Source organism: Myiozetetes cayanensis, unplaced genomic scaffold (genome assembly GCF_022539395.1).
Source record: "Myiozetetes cayanensis isolate MyiCay16 unplaced genomic scaffold, myiCay2020 scf2-11, whole genome shotgun sequence".
NCBI classification, from domain to species: domain Eukaryota; kingdom Metazoa; phylum Chordata; class Aves; order Passeriformes; family Tyrannidae; genus Myiozetetes; species Myiozetetes cayanensis.
In genome coordinates, this window is record NW_026087411.1 from 49,676,807 (window position 1) to 49,699,868 (window position 23,062).

At 39.4% G+C, this 23,062-nt stretch overlaps 1 protein-coding gene across 1 annotated transcript in view; it reads left to right on the forward strand.

The window, feature by feature from the left end:
* The window catches only part of UST (uronyl 2-sulfotransferase), a 152,890-nt gene that overhangs the window by 114,757 nt on the left and 15,071 nt on the right, over positions 1–23,062 (forward strand). Inside the window, exons 6-7 of the mRNA XM_050316281.1 lie at positions 5,151–5,248; positions 7,492–7,649. Coding sequence (XP_050172238.1) covers positions 5,151–5,248; positions 7,492–7,649 — 256 coding nt within the window. The remainder of the gene's footprint in view (positions 1–5,150; positions 5,249–7,491; positions 7,650–23,062) is intronic.

Sequence of the window (23,062 nt, forward strand, 5' to 3'; positions counted from 1 at the left end):
ATGGTGAGACCACTCTACCAGGAGGACCCTCATCCACCAGCTGCATCTCTGTCCACCTCTGTCCATCTGTTTGCTAAAATATACCTTCTCTGCCTTAGGGCAGACTGAAAAATACTTGAGGTGGGGGCTATTTCCTGCCAGCATATATTATCTGCCAGCATTGGCAGAATTGAATATATGCAACCCCTAATTGTCTTTATTAAAGGTCAACAGCCAAACAGATTTATTTTCCATGTTCTTTTATGAAGAGATGTTAGTAAACAGAATTAACAGAGGTACTGTCTCCCTGCTGTTAGTTGCCACTAACTTGATCTCTTCGAAAACAGATGTGCCAAGCAAGAACAAGTTGAAAGGAATGTTATCTGTGACTGAAAACTAGTTTTAAAATGCAGATTTTTGTTCAGCTTTCAAATGTACTGTTTTTTGAAGGTACAATGACATGCTTCTTGACTTTCAAGAAGGAAAGCAATGTTTCAAACTAGCTAGAAGAGGTCGTCTTTGGGGAGCACAACCCAAGCTGTTTAGTGCCCCAGGTTTCATGCTCCAGTCTCCAAAGCCCTGTTATTTGCCTCCATCTTCTGTAACATGCATTTCCACAAGGCAGACCTAAATCTCCTGCACAGACCTACCAGAGAATCAGCTTTGCTGGATGTCTCTCATAGCTGCAGTCTCCTCTTTTGCAGCATTGACATCCTCTTCATGATGAAACACAAGACCCACCTCTGCTGTCTCCTCAGTAACTATGTGAGATGTGCCAGGTAGCTAAAAAGAGAGCAGAAATCCCTGGCATCCATAGATTTCATGGTGCCAACAGAAGAATATGCTGAGAGCATGGGTGGTTCTCACAGCAGTGCCAGTATTTGGCCACAGTGGGGACAGTCGGTGTCACAGTGAAGCAGCCACACGCTCTGGTGCCTGTTTCCCAGTCATTGCAATGAGTGCATTGGTAAAAGTGCTAAAAGAAATTAATATAGTGACTGAAGTCATTAACTGTAGTTTGCATCGCCCTGTGCAGCCGGAGTGCTGGGATGGGGTTGTGGCATTTACAGGAGCAAGCCCTGTGTGGTTCACTCTTGTAGTAGAAGATCAGAAGGCAATGGAGGGAAAGAAAAGGGTTTCTATTGCTTTTGTAGCTGGCAGAACCTGCACAGGAGTGAAGGGGCAATCACAGCTGATGCAGGGGGTGTTTGGGGAAAGAAAATCCACATTTCAGTTAGCTAGATCTGCTCTGCCATCTCGTGGAACTTCACTTCTCCCCAGAATGTCCACTGCATGCTCTGCAGCCTGACACTGGTGTCCCAATAAACTTGTCCAGCTTGCTGTCATCTCCAAAGGACAATCATCCCACACAGTTTGGCACAGTTTACCCCACCTGGCAGCCCACCTTGGAGGGGCCTGGTGCCACATTAGCAGAGGATGGGAAACATTTGGCTTCATCTGTACTGGCAGTGCTGATTTGGGAAGTGATGCCCAGCATCTGCCCAACCCACACAAATCTGCTGCCAGTGCTGTTGGCATAGATGCACAAACAAGTACCAAAAGCCTCCAGAATTTGAAAAAAACAAGTCGTCTTGTTTCTGTGTGGCTCTAGTTATCCAAACACTTCACTGAGATTGAATACACCTGGTAAAGTAAAACTCTCTCCAATTAGGGTTAAAAGTGTGTTACATTATAGTTATTTTCCTTTAAAATGTGTAAATGATTTGTGCTTCTGAGTAAGATTTAGTAAGTCGTGTTACATTTATCTTTGGAAACCTTCATGTCGACTGGACCTTGACTTTTCAGTGTCTTTCTGCAGCCATATGAAGTAGGATGTTGTGTTTTCCCTCTTTCATTTCATATTTGCACTCACAAGCCCTCTTCTGAGCCATCATGTTTACATTTTCTTCCCCATCACTCCGTGGCCACCCAGAGCTCACTAGCTGGGTCAGAGAAAGTGAGGAGTTACGGGGTTTTTTTCGTCATGGTTGTGTTTAGTTCATATGATGCAACATTGTCCTCAGGATGTAACGGTCAGTTTGACCTCTTTACAAACACCAAGCAAATATGTGAGAAAACATTTTACAAGCCGCGAGAGGATTCTTGGTGGCTCTTGGGAGAGCGGAATAATTTTCTTTGGCTGATGGCAGTGAGGGCTGGACTGCGCTGCTGACTGGAGTGGTGTATGAAGAACAGCCTTGTAAGCAGGAGAGGTCGCCATAGACTGGGCTCAGTGGCTGGTTTTCCACATCGTTTTATTGAATTACCTTTTATGGAAACTTGAAAGGTATTTATTTAGGTCGCTGCTGACACACCTTCACATCTGCAACCTTCAGACTGATGTAAGGAGCATGTACTGTGTCTGGGCTGTAAGCAGCGTCTCCTGCTTACATTGTGGCACCCACAAGGGTAGGGTGTGGAAAGACGTGTATTTTTCATTTTGATTGTGAGAGGAAGGATATTTTTATGATTTTCCATAGGTTAGCAGATAATTAATGGAAAAATATTTGCAAGGCGTGTATGTATTTGAGTTATGATTCCTTATTTTAAATTGTCAGTGTAACTAAGAGTTGCAGTATATCCATGGCAGAATCTGATGTTTCTGTAATTTTTAATTAAGATACTGAGGATCAAGAAATGGGGAATGCTTTGAAGCCCAAGAATGATCTTTATTTTTTTTTTAACTTGGCTGTTCCTTCTACTGGACAAAAAAAAAAAAAGTTATTATTTTTCCTAGTACTTTTGTGTTAGGAGGAAAAAAAAATCAAACTCCCCTTAAATATAAGGTCACATCTTTTTGTCTTTTTGTATGTAGTACAAATTTGCCATGAATTAAAGACATTAATTTAAGTTAATTACTTATTGTTCTATTAAAAATACTTTAAAATTTGCTCTTTTTGTGATGGCACTAAAATTCCCAAAGGAATTTTGTAGCCCTTCACTATCTACAAATACCTGAAAGGAGGTTTAGTGAGGGTGGTGTTGAAAGGATGAGAGGAAATATCCTTAAGTTGCACTGGGGAGGTTCAGATTAGATATTAAATAAAAAAGAGAGGGGTTAGGCATTGGAATAAGTTGTCCAGGGAAGTGATGGAGTCACCTTCTCTGGAAGTCTTCAAGAGGCATCTGGAAGTGGCACTTGGGGATATAGTTTAGAGGTTGATTATGGTGGTGCTAGGCTGATGGTTGGACTAGATGTTCTTGAAGAACTCTTCCAACATTGATTATTCAATGATTCTATGAAATATTTTTAATCGCATACTAACTTTCTCTTATAGCATGTATGAACTCACTGTGGCAAATAAAACAGTTTGTTGTTAACCTGAAAAAATATATTAATAACACACCTTTGGTATATTTCTGATAGACCAGTCGTGTGGCTCATTGACAGATTAATGGATTAGGGCATGTTGTGATTTTTATTTGAAAGACAAGTTTACAGAAGAAGGAAGTAGACATTACCAACTTAACTTTCAGACAAAATTGTTGCAAGAGTAGAAAAATACAGCACTATTAAAGTCTGTTTCTGTTGTTACTTGGAGCCCCAGGGCTGATTCTCGGGTGTCCCACTGCCCTACTGAAGACAGAAGCCCAGCTGGATATGAGCAACATGAATTGTAGCTGGGAGCTGAGAAATAAAGTAGAATACCTCTTTCTTTGTTGTGAAGTGTTATGATCAAAATAGCTCTGTGTATTTCCTTCTACATCTTTCCAGACTGTGTTAGAATAATCTTTTACAAGGCTCCTCCAGTGATTTAAGTAAGCAAGGTTGTCATCTGTCACCTTGCAAATTTTTGTCTCACATAAAAACATTTCTGCCCTGAAGGGTCTGTGCCCTACTGGGAAAACATGATCTTACTGGGAAATGTGGTATTAATATGGCTTAGGATAGTAGAGTAACACTGCACAGGATATCATTTCTCCTTGGCTTTCTGTGCTCAGAAAAAAACCCAGTGTGATACAGAGTGGGAAACAGGAATGTGCTTTGAAAAGCTTGCAGAACCGAACGTGACACTGATGAAGTTAGATGTGAGGGCTGAAGTTCTGGGAGGAGCTCTTCTCCAGTGAGGTCTCAGGTGTGGATACTACGGCTGGAGGCCTGTACTCTGCACTGCCTTGGGAGAGCAGGGGATGGTCTCCATGCTGCCAAGCATTTCTGTCTTGTGGGATGTTCTCTGTTGTATTTTATTTACTTGATAAAATATAGATTTGTTTAATCATTGGTTTGATATTGATGTGCAGCAAGTCTACTGCATTATGAAAGCACACCTAAATAACAATGCAGATTGATTCTGCAAAGATTAAATCCTTCCATCTTTGCTTTTGTTGTGTTGCAATTTGTTTTTTTTTGCTCCATATGTCTCTGGAGTCAGTGGGTCTGCTTACTGAATAAGGCTCTATTAGACTAGATAAGGATAGTGCAATTAAATCCCATTTGCAGGTATGTTTATTATTGCAGTAAAGCTAGAAATGGAATACAGTTCCTCAGGGTTCAGTAGCTATGAGACATCTTTGAAAAATGATAAACAACTTCTAATTAGATGAACGATGTTTCATGAAAATGATAAATACTTTCTAATAAGCCCTTTGTTCCATGGGAGTTTATACAGTAGGTTCAATTCTGAGCATCTGAGAAATTTACAGAATTGTAACCAAAAGTATGTTCATATACTGAGTTAGCTGTGTGAATTGCAGTTTGTTTGTTCATTCCAGTCACTGAATGAAGAAAAAATAATAAAAAAAAAAAGATTATTGTCTCAATTTTATTTATTCTGGCTACTTCAGTTTTCCTCCAGCGTGTAGTTAGAAGAAAGAAGAGTTTGAAAATAACCTCCTGAATATTTTAAATATTACTCAATATGAAAGTTGATCTATGTGTCCCACTTTGAATTATACAGTAATCTCAATATAATAATTGTGGAGTTTGCAGCAGGGGAAAAAAAAAAAAGGTGGGTTTTTTGCATTCTTGGACAAAATAATTTTTTTTTCCCCCATCCTGAACCTTTCTAATGATATTTAAAAGTAGATAAATTGACCAATAGATGACTTTTAAGATATTTGCTATTGCCTCAGGACAGTTCTTTGCCCCTGAGATGACTATAAAAATATGAGATAAAGAAAATGGTTGTTAATAGAGAAGGAAAATGCTTTTTTTTTTTCCTCCCCCACAGGACATTAATGTATGTATCCTTGAAAACTACCCTGAATGTTCCAATCCCAGGTTGTTTTACATCATACCGTATTTCTGCGGACAGCATCCAAGATGCAGGTAAATATATGCAAGGTATTCCAATTTTTTCAGCAGTAGTTATTGCCAACATTTTGTCAGAAACTGGTAATAAAGAGGCTGACAGTTATTTGAAGTACAAGAGAAAAATGTAAGTACAGTAAACGTAGCACTGTATGTCATAACTGCATGCATATATTTGAAGTACTGAAGGTAATGCAAACGTAGCGTTATTCTTTCTCCTTGGTTTATACCATGAATAATTCATCAAATCTGAATGTGTTCATATGGATTTTTTTTCTGGGTTGGCAAGATGAGAATGGTAGTTACTGAATGTGCTCATTACTTATTTTACCAGCACTGTAATTTTGTAATAGATGTTTTTGATCTGGTCAGATGCTTGTATCAGGTCTACATATGAGGAATGACAGGTTTCTCTGTCCATGTAAGAAACAGTAATCACGTTTAAATATGTGTAAAATGTGGCCTTCTACTGCTGCAGTTGAGCTAGCTCATTTTTAACATATCTGTGTATGCCATTCTCATATTGCTGTGTTAGTGATACTGTAGTAAACTTTTATGCAATAATATGTGAATAATTGTAAATATTTTCTTGTTTTCAAATGTTTATATATTGTTGGTCACAACATATTATTTATTAAGTTTGTTCAGCTTGTGGGTATTCTATTTCTTTATTGTTTAGGCTTCTCTGTAATGAAACAACTGCACGTTTTCCAACAATTTCTTTCAGAAGCCATACTTTTTGTAGCAGTAATAACAAGTGAAAATATGTTCCTTCTTATGTCTTAGTTTCTAAGCATCTTTGTTGTAAAATCCTACCTTTTTTTTTTTTTTTTTGGCATAAGTGAAGTTATGTTTAAGAAACAAAACAGATTAATGACTTCATTTTCATTACACACATTTTTTTTTCTTAACATACTTTGGCCTTATTTGCAAATGCTTATGATTGCACATTTAACTTGTGTGCATGAGTAATCCCATTAACAGCAGTCATATACCTGAATATTTTCATGACATATCTCTGTGAGGTTCCCAAGCAGTACATTGAAGTACTGTTTTGTAGCTTGTTGTAGTTCTGTCTCCTATCATGCCCTTGCACTTCCTTCAGCTGCTACTTAGTCTCACAAGGAGCTGCAAAGAGGAGTCTGATAGTGTTTGTTAGGACACTTTGCTCTTCCAGAGTATGGATCAGTGCACAGAAGGTGGTAGAGCATAAAAAAGTCTGCTATAAGTCTGCTCTAGAAGAAGTGTAAAGCAATAAGCTTTTTCACATGTCATTGAAAGAGCTTCAGACAAATGTTGTTAAATTTACTATTGCATAGAGTTCACAATAGCCTAATGAAATCAGGGAAGAGGTGTGATTTCCAGCCACTCACAGGTAGCATATATGACTCAGTCATTCATCGTACCAGCTGGATCCTGTAAAAAAGCTGATTTCCTTTAGTTTCAGACAGTGGCGTTATATCCCATATCAATATGAAGGATGACTGCTACTCCCAGGACATAAATAATATGAGTTAATATAAGGGATTTAGGATTTATATGGTTATCTAACCAAATTGTCCTTCTGGGAAACTATGCATGAAGATGTACTGTAGTCCTGCCAACTTCTCCTGCTGGGAGAAAAGATATAAGAGCCCTAAACTGATCTTCAAAACCAGTTATCAGTCAGAGCAAACAAACACAAATCCTGTATTAGAGCTGCAGAGCAGTCAGGGGTAATGGCAGGGAAAGGGAAGCTCATGGAACTTTGGCAGAAGTTAAAATGAAGGACAACGTGTAAAATAGACCTGTAGTCTCCTGTGTAGGATTCACCAAGTAACAGCAGGCAGTGGTTGCTCACAAGAGTTCTCCTGATGTGGTTCAGAGACACTACCACCGCTCAGCACCTTTCAACACCCAGGGCAGTCATTGCTCCCATCAGAAGGGTCATGCTTCTGAGTTAAAATACTAGAGTTCACAAGTTTGAGCTTATAAACAACTTGGCAAAAGATGTCTTCAGAATGGAGTACTTTCACATAGTGATTAGCCTGCTTTTAATGTGATCGTGGTTTTCCATGCCAAACCAATTCTAGACTGTGTGTGGAAAAGCTCAATAAGCTACTCAGGTTTGGTGGGGTTTCTTTTATGTTCTGTTGGAAGTACAGCTCTGAATATTTTTTTTTAATTCGCTTGTGTTCTTGGCTAGAATTTCTGAAGCAAATGCGTATTTAAACTTTTCTTTTTCCCTCCTCCATCTATCTCCCTCCACCAATTTCATACAGGGAGCCTGGTGAATGGGCCCTTGAAAGAGCAAAGCTGAACGTTAATGAAAATTTTCTGCTTGTGGGCATTCTGGAGGAGTTGGAGGATGTGCTGCTTTTATTAGAAAGATTCTTACCTCATTATTTCAAGGATGTGCTTAGCATCTACAAAAACCCAGGTAACTTTTTCCATTAAGAAGCTATTCTTACAGAAGCTTTGGCAAAATCTGCATGGCTGCTGAAAGGTACGTGTTTCTGTCTTGTTTAGTCAATGAAGAGATTTATTTTCCTTTTAGGGAGCAGATTTGATTGATGGGGAAGGTCACACATTCTGCTTTTATCTATATTGTTATTATGTGGTTTTCTATCCTGGGCAAGCACTTGTTGCTCAGGGATCTTGCCATATGCCAGAAAGCTTCCCATTTTCCACTGGAGTGGCTTTTTCTTTTTTTTATTCTATCATACTCAACTCTAAAATAATACTGTCAAAATATTCTTAAAATGGTGTCAGCAATATCTACCTAAGTGAGCCTTCAAGAAATGGTTTGGGAAGCTAGACACTTTGGAGATTCTCCAGTACCAGTACTACTTTTTTTCCCTCATCCTTAACTAAGAGTTGAAATGAAATGAACCTTCAGTTAAACTGACTTTAGGTAAAGTACAGATAAGAATGCATATTTACAGCACTATTAGTACAAAATATGCAGAGAAAAAAGGAGACTTGAGTTAAGAAATGAAAACAGAGAATACTCAACCTACTCCTCAATTTGCACATACAGCCAATCTGAAGGGCTTCTCTCTGCATCAGTCCATCCCTCCCAACACTTATTTATTGCTGACTTCTTTAAAAGGCAGTCCCGTATCTTATGCCTAAAAATAAATATGATGCTTCTGGAGGACTGCATGTCATTCCAGCAGAAATTATTTGCTGCTTACATTTGACTGGTGCATCAACACTGTATGAACCAGGCAGGGGTAAAACTTCCCTTCTTGCTTGATGACTCGATTGCATTCATGTCAGTGTGAAATGCCTACAGTGGTTAAATGTGTGTTTTGTACCAAGTTGAATATTAAAAGCATATGGAACAAAGATGGAATTTCATTTGTAATACATGCAGCTGATGGTTGGCTTTTGGCTCAGAGCAGTTTTTACAGTAGCCAGTCACTTTGGAGAAACTATGGGTTTCTGTCCATAACCAAGAGTTATACGTGACTGTCTGCCAAACTCTTCTTCTAGGATGCATCTTTGAAAATTTATTTAGCAATGATACAGATACTTCAGGGAAAGTGTAATATTCCTTCTCTGAACATCATTTCAGTGGGTCATTATCTGCTTGCAATAAGGCAGTTAAGGCAACTCTTTGGAAAGTGGAAGTTCAACTTTCTTTTGGTACTATAGCCAGCAATAGAGCAATTTTGCTCAATAACAGACATAAGGAGAGTATAGTATAGTACTGACATGAGAGCAACGCCCAGTTTTGGATCAGTTATTTCCCTTTTCTTCACAAATTAAAAAATAAAAATACTGATGTTCGTAGTATGTGGAAGTCATCCTAAAGATTTACACAATTTGGTGTTCAAGGTTTTGCCATAGGGATGTTAGCTGAGAGGGAGGCAGAGGGATCAGTAGAAGGATATGGTCTCTCTGCCGTCAGAAGACTTTCCTTTGAGAATCTGTAGGACTTCCTCAGCTGTTCTGTGCACCATAGATTTTCACTTCTCTTACAATGGGGGAAGCTAATAAGCAGCACACAAGGTTTCATCAGGTGAGAAGTAAGCCATCCACGAGAATCATGAAGTGCTGGGTTATCTTTCTCTGCTCTGTGTATATTCCAGGAGGAATGTATCGGTATCTGGAGAAAATTTGATCACCTCTTTCAGAACAGTGATTTCCTCTGATATTTCATGTGTAAGACTGGTCTTGTATCATATCCAAAGATTCACCACATTCCTTCAGTATTTCCTGTATGGATTAAACTTTTGTTTTATCTTTCCCATTCACTTATCAACAATGAAGATTAGAAAGAAAATAGTTACCTTGTGTTAACTCCTCTTTTCATACATGCATGTGATTGGGGCTTTTTTCCAATCACAGTTATTTTCAAGTTATTTCTGAGTTGGTGCTAATGCTTACAAAATACTTAACAGAAAAATAAAAAATATCTAAGTGGTTTGTAAGAAATCCTATATTGTGCTCCTCAGGGCATCTTAGCCCTGATCTACAACACCCTCTGCTGTTGCATCATGAAGTGCTTGAAAGAGGAGATGTTATTCTACCAGTTATGTGGTAATCCCACAAAGCAGCAGATACTTTGGGCCAAAACTGATCTTTGGTTGCAATAACAATAATACTTGCAGATTGCATCTATAACGTTTACAGTATCGTCTGCTGATGTGCTGCTCCACCTGAGATTCTCTTATGTGAGTCTTTCCTGTTTCCATATAAGGAAAGTGAAGTTTTTCCACAACTTACCTTTTGTCAGGTCAATACAATGAGATGAGAAAAACATAGCGAAGGACCACATACAGAAAGGTGATTCACTTCCAGGTCTGTGAATCTCTGCACCAGAGTCCACTGCAGTAAGCAGTTGCGGATTAGACACAATTCAAAAACTGGATTTATAGAGCTGCCTTGAAGCAAAAAGTAGCTGAAGCAAGGCAGTTTCCATCCATTGTCGCCTAGTGGATTACATAGATTAGAAATCAGAGTAGAAAATTGGCAATTGCTGTCCCATCAACGTCATAAATCTAAACCACATTAAAAGCACTTATCTCTTGCTATAGGAAGCAAACTGCTGGATGTTATCAAACCTGTAAAATCACATGGGCATTTAAGACATGTCTGCAGGAATTGTGTGTTAAACCCCTTCTTCCCAAAGTTGGGACTCTCCTCGACTGTTACAGGTTCTTTGGGTTGTCACTAGATCACTACAGCTCCCACTCAAGCAGACTTCTTGTTGGGAGCCTTCAGTGTAGTTGATGCTGTAGAAATCAAGAAATCTACAAACTTTTTCTCATCTCTGTTTCTTTTAACCATGCAATCCATATTCAGAGTTCTTTGTTTCTTTTGTATCATCTGAGACACTGCAATAACATTTATTAAGAAACTCATTCTCAGTGTTTTTCTAGCTAGGAAACAAAGCCTGTAGTCATTTTACCTTCAAAACTATTTTGCTGCTATTGTTCTGAAGATCAGTAAAACTATGGATCTGTGGTCAGTTAGATAGTAGGACATTTTCATCAGAGAGCACAGCAATGTGATTGCAGGTGTGTATGTCTGTATAGGTAATGACACAGATAACTGCTAAATGCAATATTACTTGAGTGCTTTTCTCAGTGATGCTAATGATTTGTCTTACATAAGCTGGCAGAAGAAAACTGAAGAAAGGTAAAATATTTTTTAAAAAGGTGGCAGTTTTGCCTGACAGAAAATTTTAGTGTCAGAGGACACTAGGAAGGTAACTTTCCTTATTGCATTAATAAAATGGTTGCCTTAAGCTAATCCATATGCCAGATATTTTGACTTGTGTGTTTTATAACCATGTGCTCCAAAATGTGAAAGCTCTTTATGATGCTAAAGTTTTCATTGGAACCAATCTGGTTTTATCTTATAGAATAATTTAGAGCTACACACCTCCTGTTTTTCTGCTTCTCTACTCTCTCCTTGAAATTAAACATTTTCCTAATGTTGATACCAAGTCAAGAATTGCAAAAGGACTATCTTTTTTTTTGATCCCAGTCTTGTCCCAAGTGACAAACTTGTCCTGCCTTGACAGCCAGAACTGCCTTTGACCAAAAGGGCCTTTGATCAAAAGGGCATGGATGGGGGCAGCAGATGGATTGTGGAATAGCTAGATGGATCAACAGATGGGTAGAATAAATGAAGGGGGGAAAAAAGATATTACTGTGTTTAATAGCTTTCTGTGCTAACACAGTGAAACATGCTGAAAATTCTGTCTTTTTTCCTAGCACTGAAGCAGATAGGATCTAATTGTAGAGCCTTGGATTATATTTACTTCAGAATTTATAAGTATTCCTTAACTCTTTGAGAGGCTTGAAATATTTATAATAAAACTTTAAATGTAAAATCTTGTTTCACTCTCAGGAGCACAACTGAAGGGAAAAAAAGTTTGTTGGTCCAGTTCATTTTTGCTCTCTATAGCTCATTATAGCTCACTTTTGGAGCCTGACTGGAAACCAGAATGCAGGGAATACTTACATCGTTTCTTTTGAAGTGGGCACACGTGTGCACTGTACGCCGCAAAACAGAATTTGCTCTACCTTGTCAACTTCTGTGTCATGGGGTAAAAGTTAATAGCACCTAATATAAAAGAATAGGCAATAAAATGGCTTTTTATCACCTCAGAAATAACCCATATCCTCTCATCTCTCTGCTGGAGTTCATAAATTTTCTTTGGTACTAGAAGCCCTATAAAAATACTTTCTCCCAAAATCAGAAAAAAAACCCCAACCAACTTTGTTTCCTGAAAGTTGCATTTTGCATGGAGAAGGCAAAGATCTTACTTTACAGCAAGAAGACTGAGTTAAGCTTTCCAAACAGTGAGTTTTATTGAGTGCAAAGAAATAACTCATGCTGTCAGCCAAAAGAAAATATATTGTTCAGGTGAACTACAAAGTGTGATTTTTAAAAATGCAATGAAAATCTGATTCTTGGGAGAATCTCATTTACAGGAAACGTTTTAGATTGTAGTAGTAATATTATCCCAGGTAATATAAACCTGCTCATTTTTTAAATCCATTCTCTTCATGAATGCTAGTGGCAGAGTCTTGACATTTTCTATTGATAAACTTCACCTTCTCTTTAAACCCAGTAAGGCTAAAGTCCCGTGAGGCAGGACCTTTTTTGATGGAGTTAGGAAAAGAGTGGCATCAACTTCATCAGTCTTTACACTGTGCTGAACATCACTCCTGTGCTAGGTCAGCATCGAAGGGGGATATGCCTTCAGATGTTTCCTGTGCTGGAAGTGGAAAAGAGCATTTTTCCACTCCTCATAAAAATAAAACTCTTTACAAGTTAGAGAAGGCTGAGAGAGTTTTTTTTTCTTTCCTTATACCCTCTTCCAGGACATCACTTTGTTAGCAGGGCTCCCTACAGTATGATTGACAACTTTAGTACTAAATTCTTGGAGCAGCTGTTCTCCCACCCTGCTCTTGGGCTGCACTGACAACACGTGGATGCTCTGCATTTGGAAATGTTCAGGAACCAAGGCTTTTTGCCCTCTGAGGAACTGCAGTGGATGTCTTTGCAGGTGCAACCTCCAAGAGCAGAAACTCTGAGTAAAATTATCTTAGAATTCTGATGGAAGGAGGCAGTGCTTTTTATGCAGTGTCTTTAAGTAGTGATCATCTTATATTCTGCCTTTGTTCAGCACAAAATGAAAGGAAAGAAGAAATTAGGACAAATGTCCTGAGGCTTCTTCGTCTGCTGACTTCTTGTGTGCTGTACTTTATGGAGAGGGTTGTGACTGGTGTGGAAAGGGAATACATTGGCTCAACTCTTGTGCAGAAGTGCACACCCTTCTCTCTCCTACAAGGATCTGCACTCTTGATGTGAGAAAATCATCTTGGATTAGTTTCAATTTAAATGCTGAGGGGTTTTGGGGTTTTTTTTGCATTAATTCTTTGCATCTGCTATTTTCTTAAGACAGAATTCAGGAACACATTCAAATGTTCAAGAACTTTGGGGACTCCAAACACACTGTCTTTTCTTTTGCCTCACACTCTAAAACAGCTTTGTGTTTTCCCTAAGTAATACTCCAAAGAGGGATTACTGACTATAAAAATTTTCTACAGAAGAGGGAAGTTCTAAATTTCGCGTGGAGATAAAGCATGAGGTTGGACTTGGGAAGTAACTATCTGTGTAACAGTTCCGTAGCCCGTTCCCACCCATGATGTGAAGCACAGTGAATGTGCGACCTGAGAAGTTTTGACCAGCAGGTGGTGTGATCTGCTCACTTGTTCAGCGCTTCCAGGGCACTCGAGCATCGTGCCAGTGCTAATAGCGCTTGTGTACATCCAGGCTCAAATCAATTCTCTTTACTCCTTCTTCTTAGTCTGCGCTTGTTAGATACGAGTTAGCTCATATATACGTGGTTACACAGCAGAACAGTTGCCTTTAAATACGTCTTGTGGCCCAAAATGAATGTCCTTTTGAGATGAAAAGTGATGTTGCTGACAGCCCCGCATGACCTTGACACTCGGTTTGGTAAATCTACTCCCTGAGCTTGCGGTGCAGGGAAGTGCAATTTACATGCCCATCTGCCAAATGCATTGCCATGGTTCTTCTTTCTCCTAGAGTCAAGAGGAGTGGTTGACTTTGTAAGTACAGCAGCAACAACAACAATAATCACTTAGATCAGTTGAGAAATTTACATATTTCAAATTGGCAGGAGGGGATCATGGGCATAGTTCATGAACTGGAGGAATGAGGAATGAGGCCACTGTTGATCCACAGTGCCCCTGCCCAGCACTTCTGGCATTTGAGGAGGTTGGCTGCCTTCCAGGTCTCACCACTGAATATGGCAAAGAAGGATATTGTTTCTCTGCTTGTTAGTTACAATACTGATTTTTAAATCCTTATTTTAGGCTTGGATTTTCATGGGAGTTGAATTTGTAAAGGCTCTACTCAGAATGAGTTGTAGTGGAAAGTGAAGTCCATGTTCGCTTAAATCATTGTTTGAAAAACCTGGATCAAATGTTCCTCTTCTACTAAAGTTTCTGGACACATGAGCTCCTAGACTGGCTCTGACAAACTAGAGTGGATTGTAGAGACAGGCTGAGTTGGGTTTTTTTTGGTAGAATTATTTAATCTTTCCTTTCTTTGAGCTATAATAGATGTGTATACAGAGCTTGTGCTATGCCTTTCCCTATTCCTTTCCACCATCTTTTTTGTATTCCTCTGTCCTGTCAAATGGCAAGGTCTTTTCCTGAAGCCAAGCACATTTTACTTCTTTGCATGCTCATCTGAGCCTCTATCATGAACAGAGCTTCCTTTCTCTAAAAGTTTCTGTATAATACATTTATACCTGTAGGATTATGAAGACTGAGACCACCTAATGCATCATCTTCATCTTTTAGTGCAATTCCAAGAATTCGGCCTACAGATTTTCCATTTCATCCCACCTATATTTCCTTTCATCAGGTATACTGATGGGCTGTCTGGTTTTGGATTATACCCACAAGGATGTGATTTCATACTGTTTTGCAGTAAAAGCAAAACTTATTTGTGATCTAAATCCCAAGGGACCAGTCAGCCAAAGCCTTATATGCCATATATCAAGTTTTTTGTGTGTGTCAGATCATTTTGAAGGCTTGGTGCAATCGTTATGTTTATTTAATGAACATATTATGTTTATTTAATGAACATATCAATCACTAAAGATGTTATGGTTTATAAGTGGGCTCCTGTTACTCATCCGAGATTGATTCTCTGATGCACCTTTTGAATGTTTCCTGTTCCTTGTATCACAAAATGAAAAACCCATGGACAACCAGCTTTGTTAAAGGTCCAGCACAGAGGGAAAGCTGCATTTGGAATCAGCATTAATGGTATCTCATAAATAATCTAGGGTCACTGATGACAAAATACCACAAACATTTTAATGACAGTTAAAGCTTGCAATGACAGTTCATTCCTTCTTGACTAACTTACTAAATAAAATCCTAATGCTATTTTAATCATTTCAGCCAAACCTCTGCTACTGCTTCTGCTTTAAAAATAGCATTTAAACAAAAATTATAGCAGTAACAGTTTATGCAGATCACTTCTTTGCCAACTTTGACTTCTATCCAGGCAACAGAAGGCATATAGGAAGAGGCAGATAGCCATTAAATCCCAATTAATAGGCCTGCTTCTGTTCCGAGCTGCAGTATATATTTGAACAGGTCTTCATTTCACCTACATGGAAACAAAAAAGTTGCACAAGGTGGCTGCAGCTGGAATATGAAAAACTTTATTATTAATAATAGGATCAAAACAACTTAGAATTTAGCTCAATTTTTGTGTCCCACAGTATGTTTTCAGGATCACTATTTGGAAAGAAACATCTTTAACTGAAAACTGAGCATATGCAGCATTAAAGAAACAGGGACAGTGTGGAACAGATCACAGAGTTGACTGCTCACTTTGCTTTTAGGAGTACAATCATATTTTCAGTCTTCAAATAAGGCTATTGTACTTTTCCCTCAGACTACATCATTGTATCAATGACAGAATGGGCTACAGGTTAAATTGATTATCCTTAACTCCAAGGCATCTTGCAAGAACAATGCAAATACTGTGAGCCAATATCTTTGATGGCTCAGAAATGTTTTGAAAAATACTTAAGTAACTACAGAAAAGAAATTTAATTGTAAAAATACTTTGACATGTACAGTAGAGGCAAGCAGCCTTTCCTAAGGAATTCCTTGGGTTTTCACATACACATTACAATTTAAAATCAAGCTTTTACAGTGATACAAATTAGCTGCCATAATAATTAAAATGTTGGAATAATTAAAATGAGGAAAACATGAAAGATCATAAATTCTGACAAGTTAGGTGTGAAATTATAGCAAGGCATTTTCTAGTATGCAACTTGCTAAAGGCATTAAAGCTAACACCAAAAGGTTTTTTTCAGCCACATCAGGGCTAGGTGGCCCACAAGGGTCAGGGAGAGTGAGACGGTGGGTAGCTGGGAGAAGTGACAGGGAGGCACTCTCAGGGAATAGGCATCCCAAAGGACCTGTAAAGGAACCAGTTACTCCCAGAGGACACAGCGTATTGTGCTCTAAGTCATCTTAAGAACACTGTTACTATTATTAGAAAAGGAGGGAAAGAATTAGTAGAAGCAATTTCATCAAAGTTCTAGGGTTGTCCCTTGATGACAAAGTTGTAAGAATTAAAATGAAGTAAATGTATTAGCAGTGTAGCTTCCAGCTGCTACTCAGGAGTCCTTTTGGTATGTCTCCCATTCCTGATGTCATTCCTGAGGGGATAATCTGCTCACTTGAGCATACCTTCACACCCTGACTGTGCCCCGTCCTCTGAGTCTCTTTGCTTTACCTACCCTGGAGGCAATTTATGATGCTGGAGAGCTGACCCCTTGCTCTTCCAAGAGTCTTTCTTGGAGCTGTGTTCCCTACTTCCTGCTTGCAAATTCACAGCCTTTTTGATCTGTCCCTCTTGAAAACTTGTTCTCCAAGAAGCTATAGCAAGAGAAGAGGGTTTTACTAAATATAACCTTGAAAATTCCTTTTTTATTCTTTTTTATTCTTTTTCTCTGTTCTTGGAGTAGAATCACGAATTTTCAAATGTAGTATGAAAGAGTGTCCTTATCTCCGCTTCTGTCTAGGCTCATCTCCCCTGTCTCCTTCCTGTTTTCCAAACTGCATTCTCATTGTGTTCTTTTATTTGTATCTTCTTTCCGGTTGGGCTGCTTTTTCTATCTCCAACATTTGCAGAATTGTTACTGCACTTTATAAATCTCAGCTTTTGAACTGTACTGTTTGGACTCCATTTGAATAACTTCTCAATTACTTCCAGATGCCATCTATAATACAGGTAACAGATTTGCTGTTACAGTGTGGCATTTTTTCATCCTCAGCTATCTTTACTCCGTGGAAGTGTCATGAGTGCTGCTGTCAGAGCTAGTATTCACCAGGGATCTCTTTGAAACTGAAATTACCAGCTCTGTGGTGTGTCCTGTCATTCAACCAGCAGTTATTTTGGAAGAACAGGAGGTAGTTAAGATGACTCACAAGCTTTTAAAGGGCTGCAGTGGTCACCTGGATAGCAATAGGTGCAAGAATCAAATTTATGTAGTAGTAGGAACGATAATAAAGAATGTGACTAATAGACAGTTGGGAAAAGTCAGTATGGCATTTGTAGAGCATCACAAATCAACTACTTCCTTGGAGGACTCAGCAAGGATAGGGTTATGAGATGATACCGGTGTGATTTTCAACAAGATCTCTATCCAAAAGCTCCTTAAGAAAACAGGTTGTCAGGATAGGAGAGAGAATGTTCTCCTGCAGGATAAAATTGGTGAAAGAGGTAGGCATTCATTTTTCAGTAGTGTCTGCTTACTTTAGATAAGCAGGGAAGTCTTGCAGGGACTGTGCTTCAGCCTGGAATAAATGTTGTGTTAAAAATATGAGGCTGAGATGATAGAGGTCACTGTCAGTATGATATTACCAGGAAGCAACAAGAACAACACTGAAGTGGTTTAGTAATCGTAACAAAGCAAAGCATTAAAATTCAGCTTATGTGCAATTGAGAAGGTCTGCCCTTGGCACTCAAGACTGCAGTTTGCAGATGCTCTGGGTCCTCAGCTGTGTGCAGGTTGGTAGGAAAGTTCACAGATTGTCAGATGGCTGGGTACTTTTTTCTGCACAGTAAAGCAGTCTCCTACAGAAGAAATTTTTATGCAAAGCTAGATCAAATCATGGTTCAGTTTTTCCATATGGTGGAAAATGGTGATGCAGGACAGAAAGGCTAAATCCTGGCTGAATCTCAAGAGCAGCTGAAGGAAAGACATTCACATTTGAGGTGCTACCCTAGCTGCAGTGCAGGGAGTTCACACAGCTGTAGTTCTGATTTGCATTTAGTGGTAGGTGATTAAGGAGCATCAGAACATACCTGCTCTTGTTCTGATTTGTCCGTGCTCTTTCAAGTTTGTGTTCGGGGTAGGCAAAAGATGGCAAAAGCGAAGCCAAAGAAAGGTAATTTTATGTAGACACACCAGGCCTCATTTGCCAGCTAGACTTACCAGGGAAAGAAAGAAACTGTTGAGTTGGCTTCTGGTTTTCTAGCAGTGAGCAGCAGCTGTTTTGGTAGCAGTAGCAGCAGCTCATATAACAAATGTTTCATGATGAATGCAAACAAAAGCCAGCCCTGAAATTCCAACTCCACTATGTACGCATAAAATATAAAACCAGTTCAAAATAACATAACTACTCAACTTAAGGGATTTTACTCCCCCTCTAAATAAATTCCATATGAGAATTAGTGTTTGGTCTGCTCAGTTCTCCAGGGCTCACACAGAAAACATTTTTATCATATTGGCTGAGGGCAAAATGTGAGCACAAAAAAAGACCAAGAAAAAATATTTTTAAAAGAAGTGCACGTGCAAAGAGGTGTGTGGTTTGGGCCAAGGTTTTGAGAATGCCAATCATGCTTGCTGAATTGAAATTACTTCTGATGTTTGCGAGTTGGCTGAATTCACTTGTCTCCAAAATAGGTCTTGCAAGGAATTTTTTATGCACCTCTGTGCAATTTGGTTTCTGAGGATGACTTGTGGTTTTAAAGGCATCTACATGTTAGAAGAGTGTTATGCCTTCTAGCGTGAATTTATTTCCAGATAGCTAGTGGGAGGATTTCTAGGGAATGCAAGTTGATGATGAGTGCATACTCAAGGGAAATGAGGGTATTGAAGAGAGAGAAAAATATAATAATTGGAGACTCATGAGAAATAGAAAAGCTATCCAGGGGGCAGTGTCTTAAATTGTTATCTTCCTCCAATTGCTTAAGTTAAAACAACAAAGAAATAGCTGCATTCACCCATCCCTCCCTGCTCTGCTGTTTGCTGAAAGTCTGGAGGAGCATCTGTTGTCTGCCCATGCAAGCACTCCTGCTCTATTCTCCGGCCCTGAAATACTTGAGAATTGAAGAGAGACCTCACAATTAGTTTGCATTCCCTGTGACTTTTTTTTCTGATCTGGCTTCCCTGTAGCTATGGGATTAATCACCTCTGTGCATCCATCATAGGAAGAAACCTAATTTCTTGTGTTTTGACAGATTAGTGATAAAACAATATAGCCTATTCTTGTGCCTTTTGCAATATGATTCTATCTAATACTTTTTCTATTATGAAAACCTTAAATTAGGTAATTGTAGTGATCTCTCTTCTTCCATACTATTTCTTTCAACTGAATCTTGAAGGGTTATGAAGTTGAGTTGCTGTGTGATGAATTGTTGTACCTGGGGTATACATGTGCCTGGTAAGTCATTATGAGTATTAACATCTTTAGTGTATGCAAATGTAGGGCTTAGAACAAAGACTAGTGGTTTGTCCTGTCTCTGCTTCTTGACTGTTTCAGTTAATTTCCACACTTAACAGCTACATTACTTGATTTCTTGCTTTTTGTGGAGTGGAAGGGGGAAAGGGAGATGGATAAAGAGCACCACTGGATCTAGCAAGAAAAGGGACAGAAGGTGTAGGTTCTTTCTGGTTTTACTTGTTTCTCACTAGAAAGAAGTGCAGCACAAGTTACTAGGAGAGCCCAGTGGCTGGTTGTGTTGGGCCTGTGTTGAGAAAGACAGGTACAGGGAGCACATGGACATTACTCCAGTGGAGTAGTTGGTGCATGCCTGCCCTGCAGGGAGTATGAGTGTGCAGTCTGGCCAGAGCCCCCAGTGCCTTGCAGAGCTGTGCTCTTGGGGCTTTCAGAATGTTGGCAAGTTTGGAGGTTTACTGCTGGGGCAAGAACATATGCTTTTCTGTTACATAAAATGAGAGTGTGGAATTAATGGGTGACTGATGTATAATACACATCTTCTAAAAGCTAGTGGAAATTGGGTATGACAGGAATGAGAGCATAGCCAAAGCAGATTTATTTAGAACTTTGAATGAAAATATTCACAAAAAACTCTGTTTTAACCTAAATACCACCAAATATTTTCTGGGTATTGAAGTCTTATTTTTATATTTTAAATTTTCTTCTGCTCTCCACTGTTCCTGCAAGTGCTCTGCCAATTTCACAGCAGCTGTGACTGATCTTGGAAGTGGTCTTGCAGACAACTGAAAAACCTGGTTTACTTCACTGGGTATTGACATTATTTAATGTTAGTGCTTAAATTACGTACTGGGGAAACGGAACTCTCTGCATGATCAGTGAAGAGAAGTAAATGGCTGTTTATCTCAAGCAACCCAATGGGGTTGCTTGGTGCCATGGGTGGTTGTCTGGAGTTCAGCAGCAGAGATATTCCTCACTCATGCTCTGTACTGGTACACAGTAGGTTAGAAATGGATGTTGGCAAGAAGTTGACATGCAGTAGTGCTTGTAGGAGCAAGGATGAAGTATGCATATAAAAACAATGTTTACATCATGCCTTCTTAGTGGATTCCTTGTCTATCCAATAGATAGATCTGTGCATCATTGAGTGCTATTTGAGTTAAGCTTTTGGTGGAACTGTTTGGGGTGTTCTTGTGGGGCTCATTTGGGTTCTTTTTAGCACCCCCCGTAATTTTTTCTGCAGTGATTCCAGGAGCAGCACTGATGACCTTAGTTCCCACTTTTACTGACAGAAGAGCAGTGAAACTGCAAATCATATTTGCCTGTATATTAAATTTCAGAATTTACTTGGTACTGCCTTCTGCTGCTGGTAGAATACAGTATGGGGTCTCTGGCAGGTCCTGGTACTTTGTGTAGTTGGAGAACGTCTTATTTAGCCTATTTTAAGGGCAGACTTACCACTTAGCCAAAGGTTCTGCTTTGAATCATTGAAAATTATTATCCTTGGTGCATGTTTTTGCTAGCTACTTGTAGAAATCAATGGTTTGAGTTCCTGCTAAATTCAGCTGTTCAGTTCATAAGCTGTTTCTTTTACCCTTCCAGACCACAATTGGTGTACATCCCACTCGTTCAACAGGTTTTATTTTAACAGAAATAAAAAGTTAGTGCATAGCCACTTTGTATCTCATGTACAGAAAGGGAAAAACTCCCAGTCCCACACATCTTTTCATATTATATACACATGTGTGAGTAATTTAGAGAAAAAATGGCAGACAATACATGGGTATATTTTATTAGCAATTGGCAATGCCAGACCAATATTTTGGTTTTGCAGTAGTGGCAGAATTTGCACAAATTGCCGCTAAAATCAAAGGACAAATCTAGCACTGCATCTCTGTTTCTGAGTCTTAGCAGGAAAAAAAAAAAGCAAAAGAGATACAATAAAAGTATTTTGATAAACAGATGTCACCCACTTTAAAGTGTTGAATCTCAGTTTAATTTTTCCCATGCTACATAAATAGTTCCTTCACTTCCTTTAGTCGTGCAGTTCTTCATTTCCTGCTGTTATTCAAACAAAAAAAGGAGGGGGGGGAAGTAGTTATATTTATGAGGACTCTATAGTTTGCTCAGTTTAGTCATTTTTGTTTCTTCAGTAAATGTACTTAATAAAATTAAATGCTCTGGGAATGTGCCAGAAATGCTGTCAGCCACTGTGGCAAGCAGATGGATGAAGTTTCAGCTGATATTGGTGTGCCCAGCTTACTGTGTTTATTTAGAATCTGATGACCATAGTCACAGGACATACTAGAGTAGCCTGTGAGGAATGTGTTTTTAAAGAGCTCAGAGTCACAATTTCATATTTGCAATACCTGAGGGTTTGCAGGAGAACTTGGCCTCCACCTAGACACTGAATTGGGTTCTGCGACCTGTATAGTCAGCACTAAGACTGGATGTGAGGGTAATCTGGCTGGCTGTGACATCTATCACCCTATTGATTGCCAGGGTTGATTTGTCTGATCCGGCTGGCTAGACCAGGTGGCCCATTCCTCCCTCAGTGCTCCGTGCTCCTAAAACTGCAATGTCAGTTGCAGTGGACAACCTCCCTGACAGATTTTTGTGTCTGAAAAGTGGTCCACTAGAAAAGGACCTGGGGGTGCTGTTCAACAGTGGCTGAACATGAGCCAGCAGTGGCCCAGGTGGCCAAGAAAAACAGTGGCATCCTGACCTCTGTGTGTGTGTGGCCTGTGTGTGGAAATAGTGTGACCAACAGGACTAGGGAAGTGATTGTCCCCTCCCTGTACTCTGCACTGGTGAGGTCACACCTCAAATCCTGTGTTCAGTTTTGGGTCCCTCACTACAAGAAAGACATCGAGGTGCTGGAACGTGTACAGAGAAGGACAATGGAGCTCGTGAAGAGTCTAGAGGATAAGTCCTATGAGGAGCAGCTGAGGGAGATGGGCTTGTTTAGTGTGGAGAAAAGAAGGCTCAGGCATTATTGCTCTCTACAATTATGTGAAAGGAGGTTGTAGAGAGTTAGGAATCAGCCTTGTTTCCCAGGCAGCTAGCAACAGGACAAGAGGAAATGGCCTCAAGCTGTGCTAGGGGAGGTTCAGGTGGGACATCAGGAAGAATTTCTTTACTGAAAGGGTGCTTAAGTATTGGAATGAACTTCCCAGGGCACTGATGGAGTCACCGTTCCTGGAAATGTTCAAGAAAAGACTGGACGTGACACTGAGTGCTATGGTTTAGTTGACATGGTGGTGTTCAGTCAAAGGTCGGACTCAGTGATCTTGGAAGTCTTTTCTAATGTTACTGATTCTATGATTGTAAGACAAAAGCTGATTGTGTGCATTGTCACCCACTGAGTGCTGAGCCTGGGTCATGCTCTAGGGCATACACATATCCAACATGATCAGTGTCCCTTCTACATAAATGTACACCAAGCCTCCCAACAGTATTTTTTATGGTTTTTTGGGCAGGTCTTTATAAAGCTGGCTTGATTATTTATTTTTCCATTGCCTTTTTTTACTATGGAATCCCTGAGTGTACCATTTTCTCAGATAACTTTCTCATCATG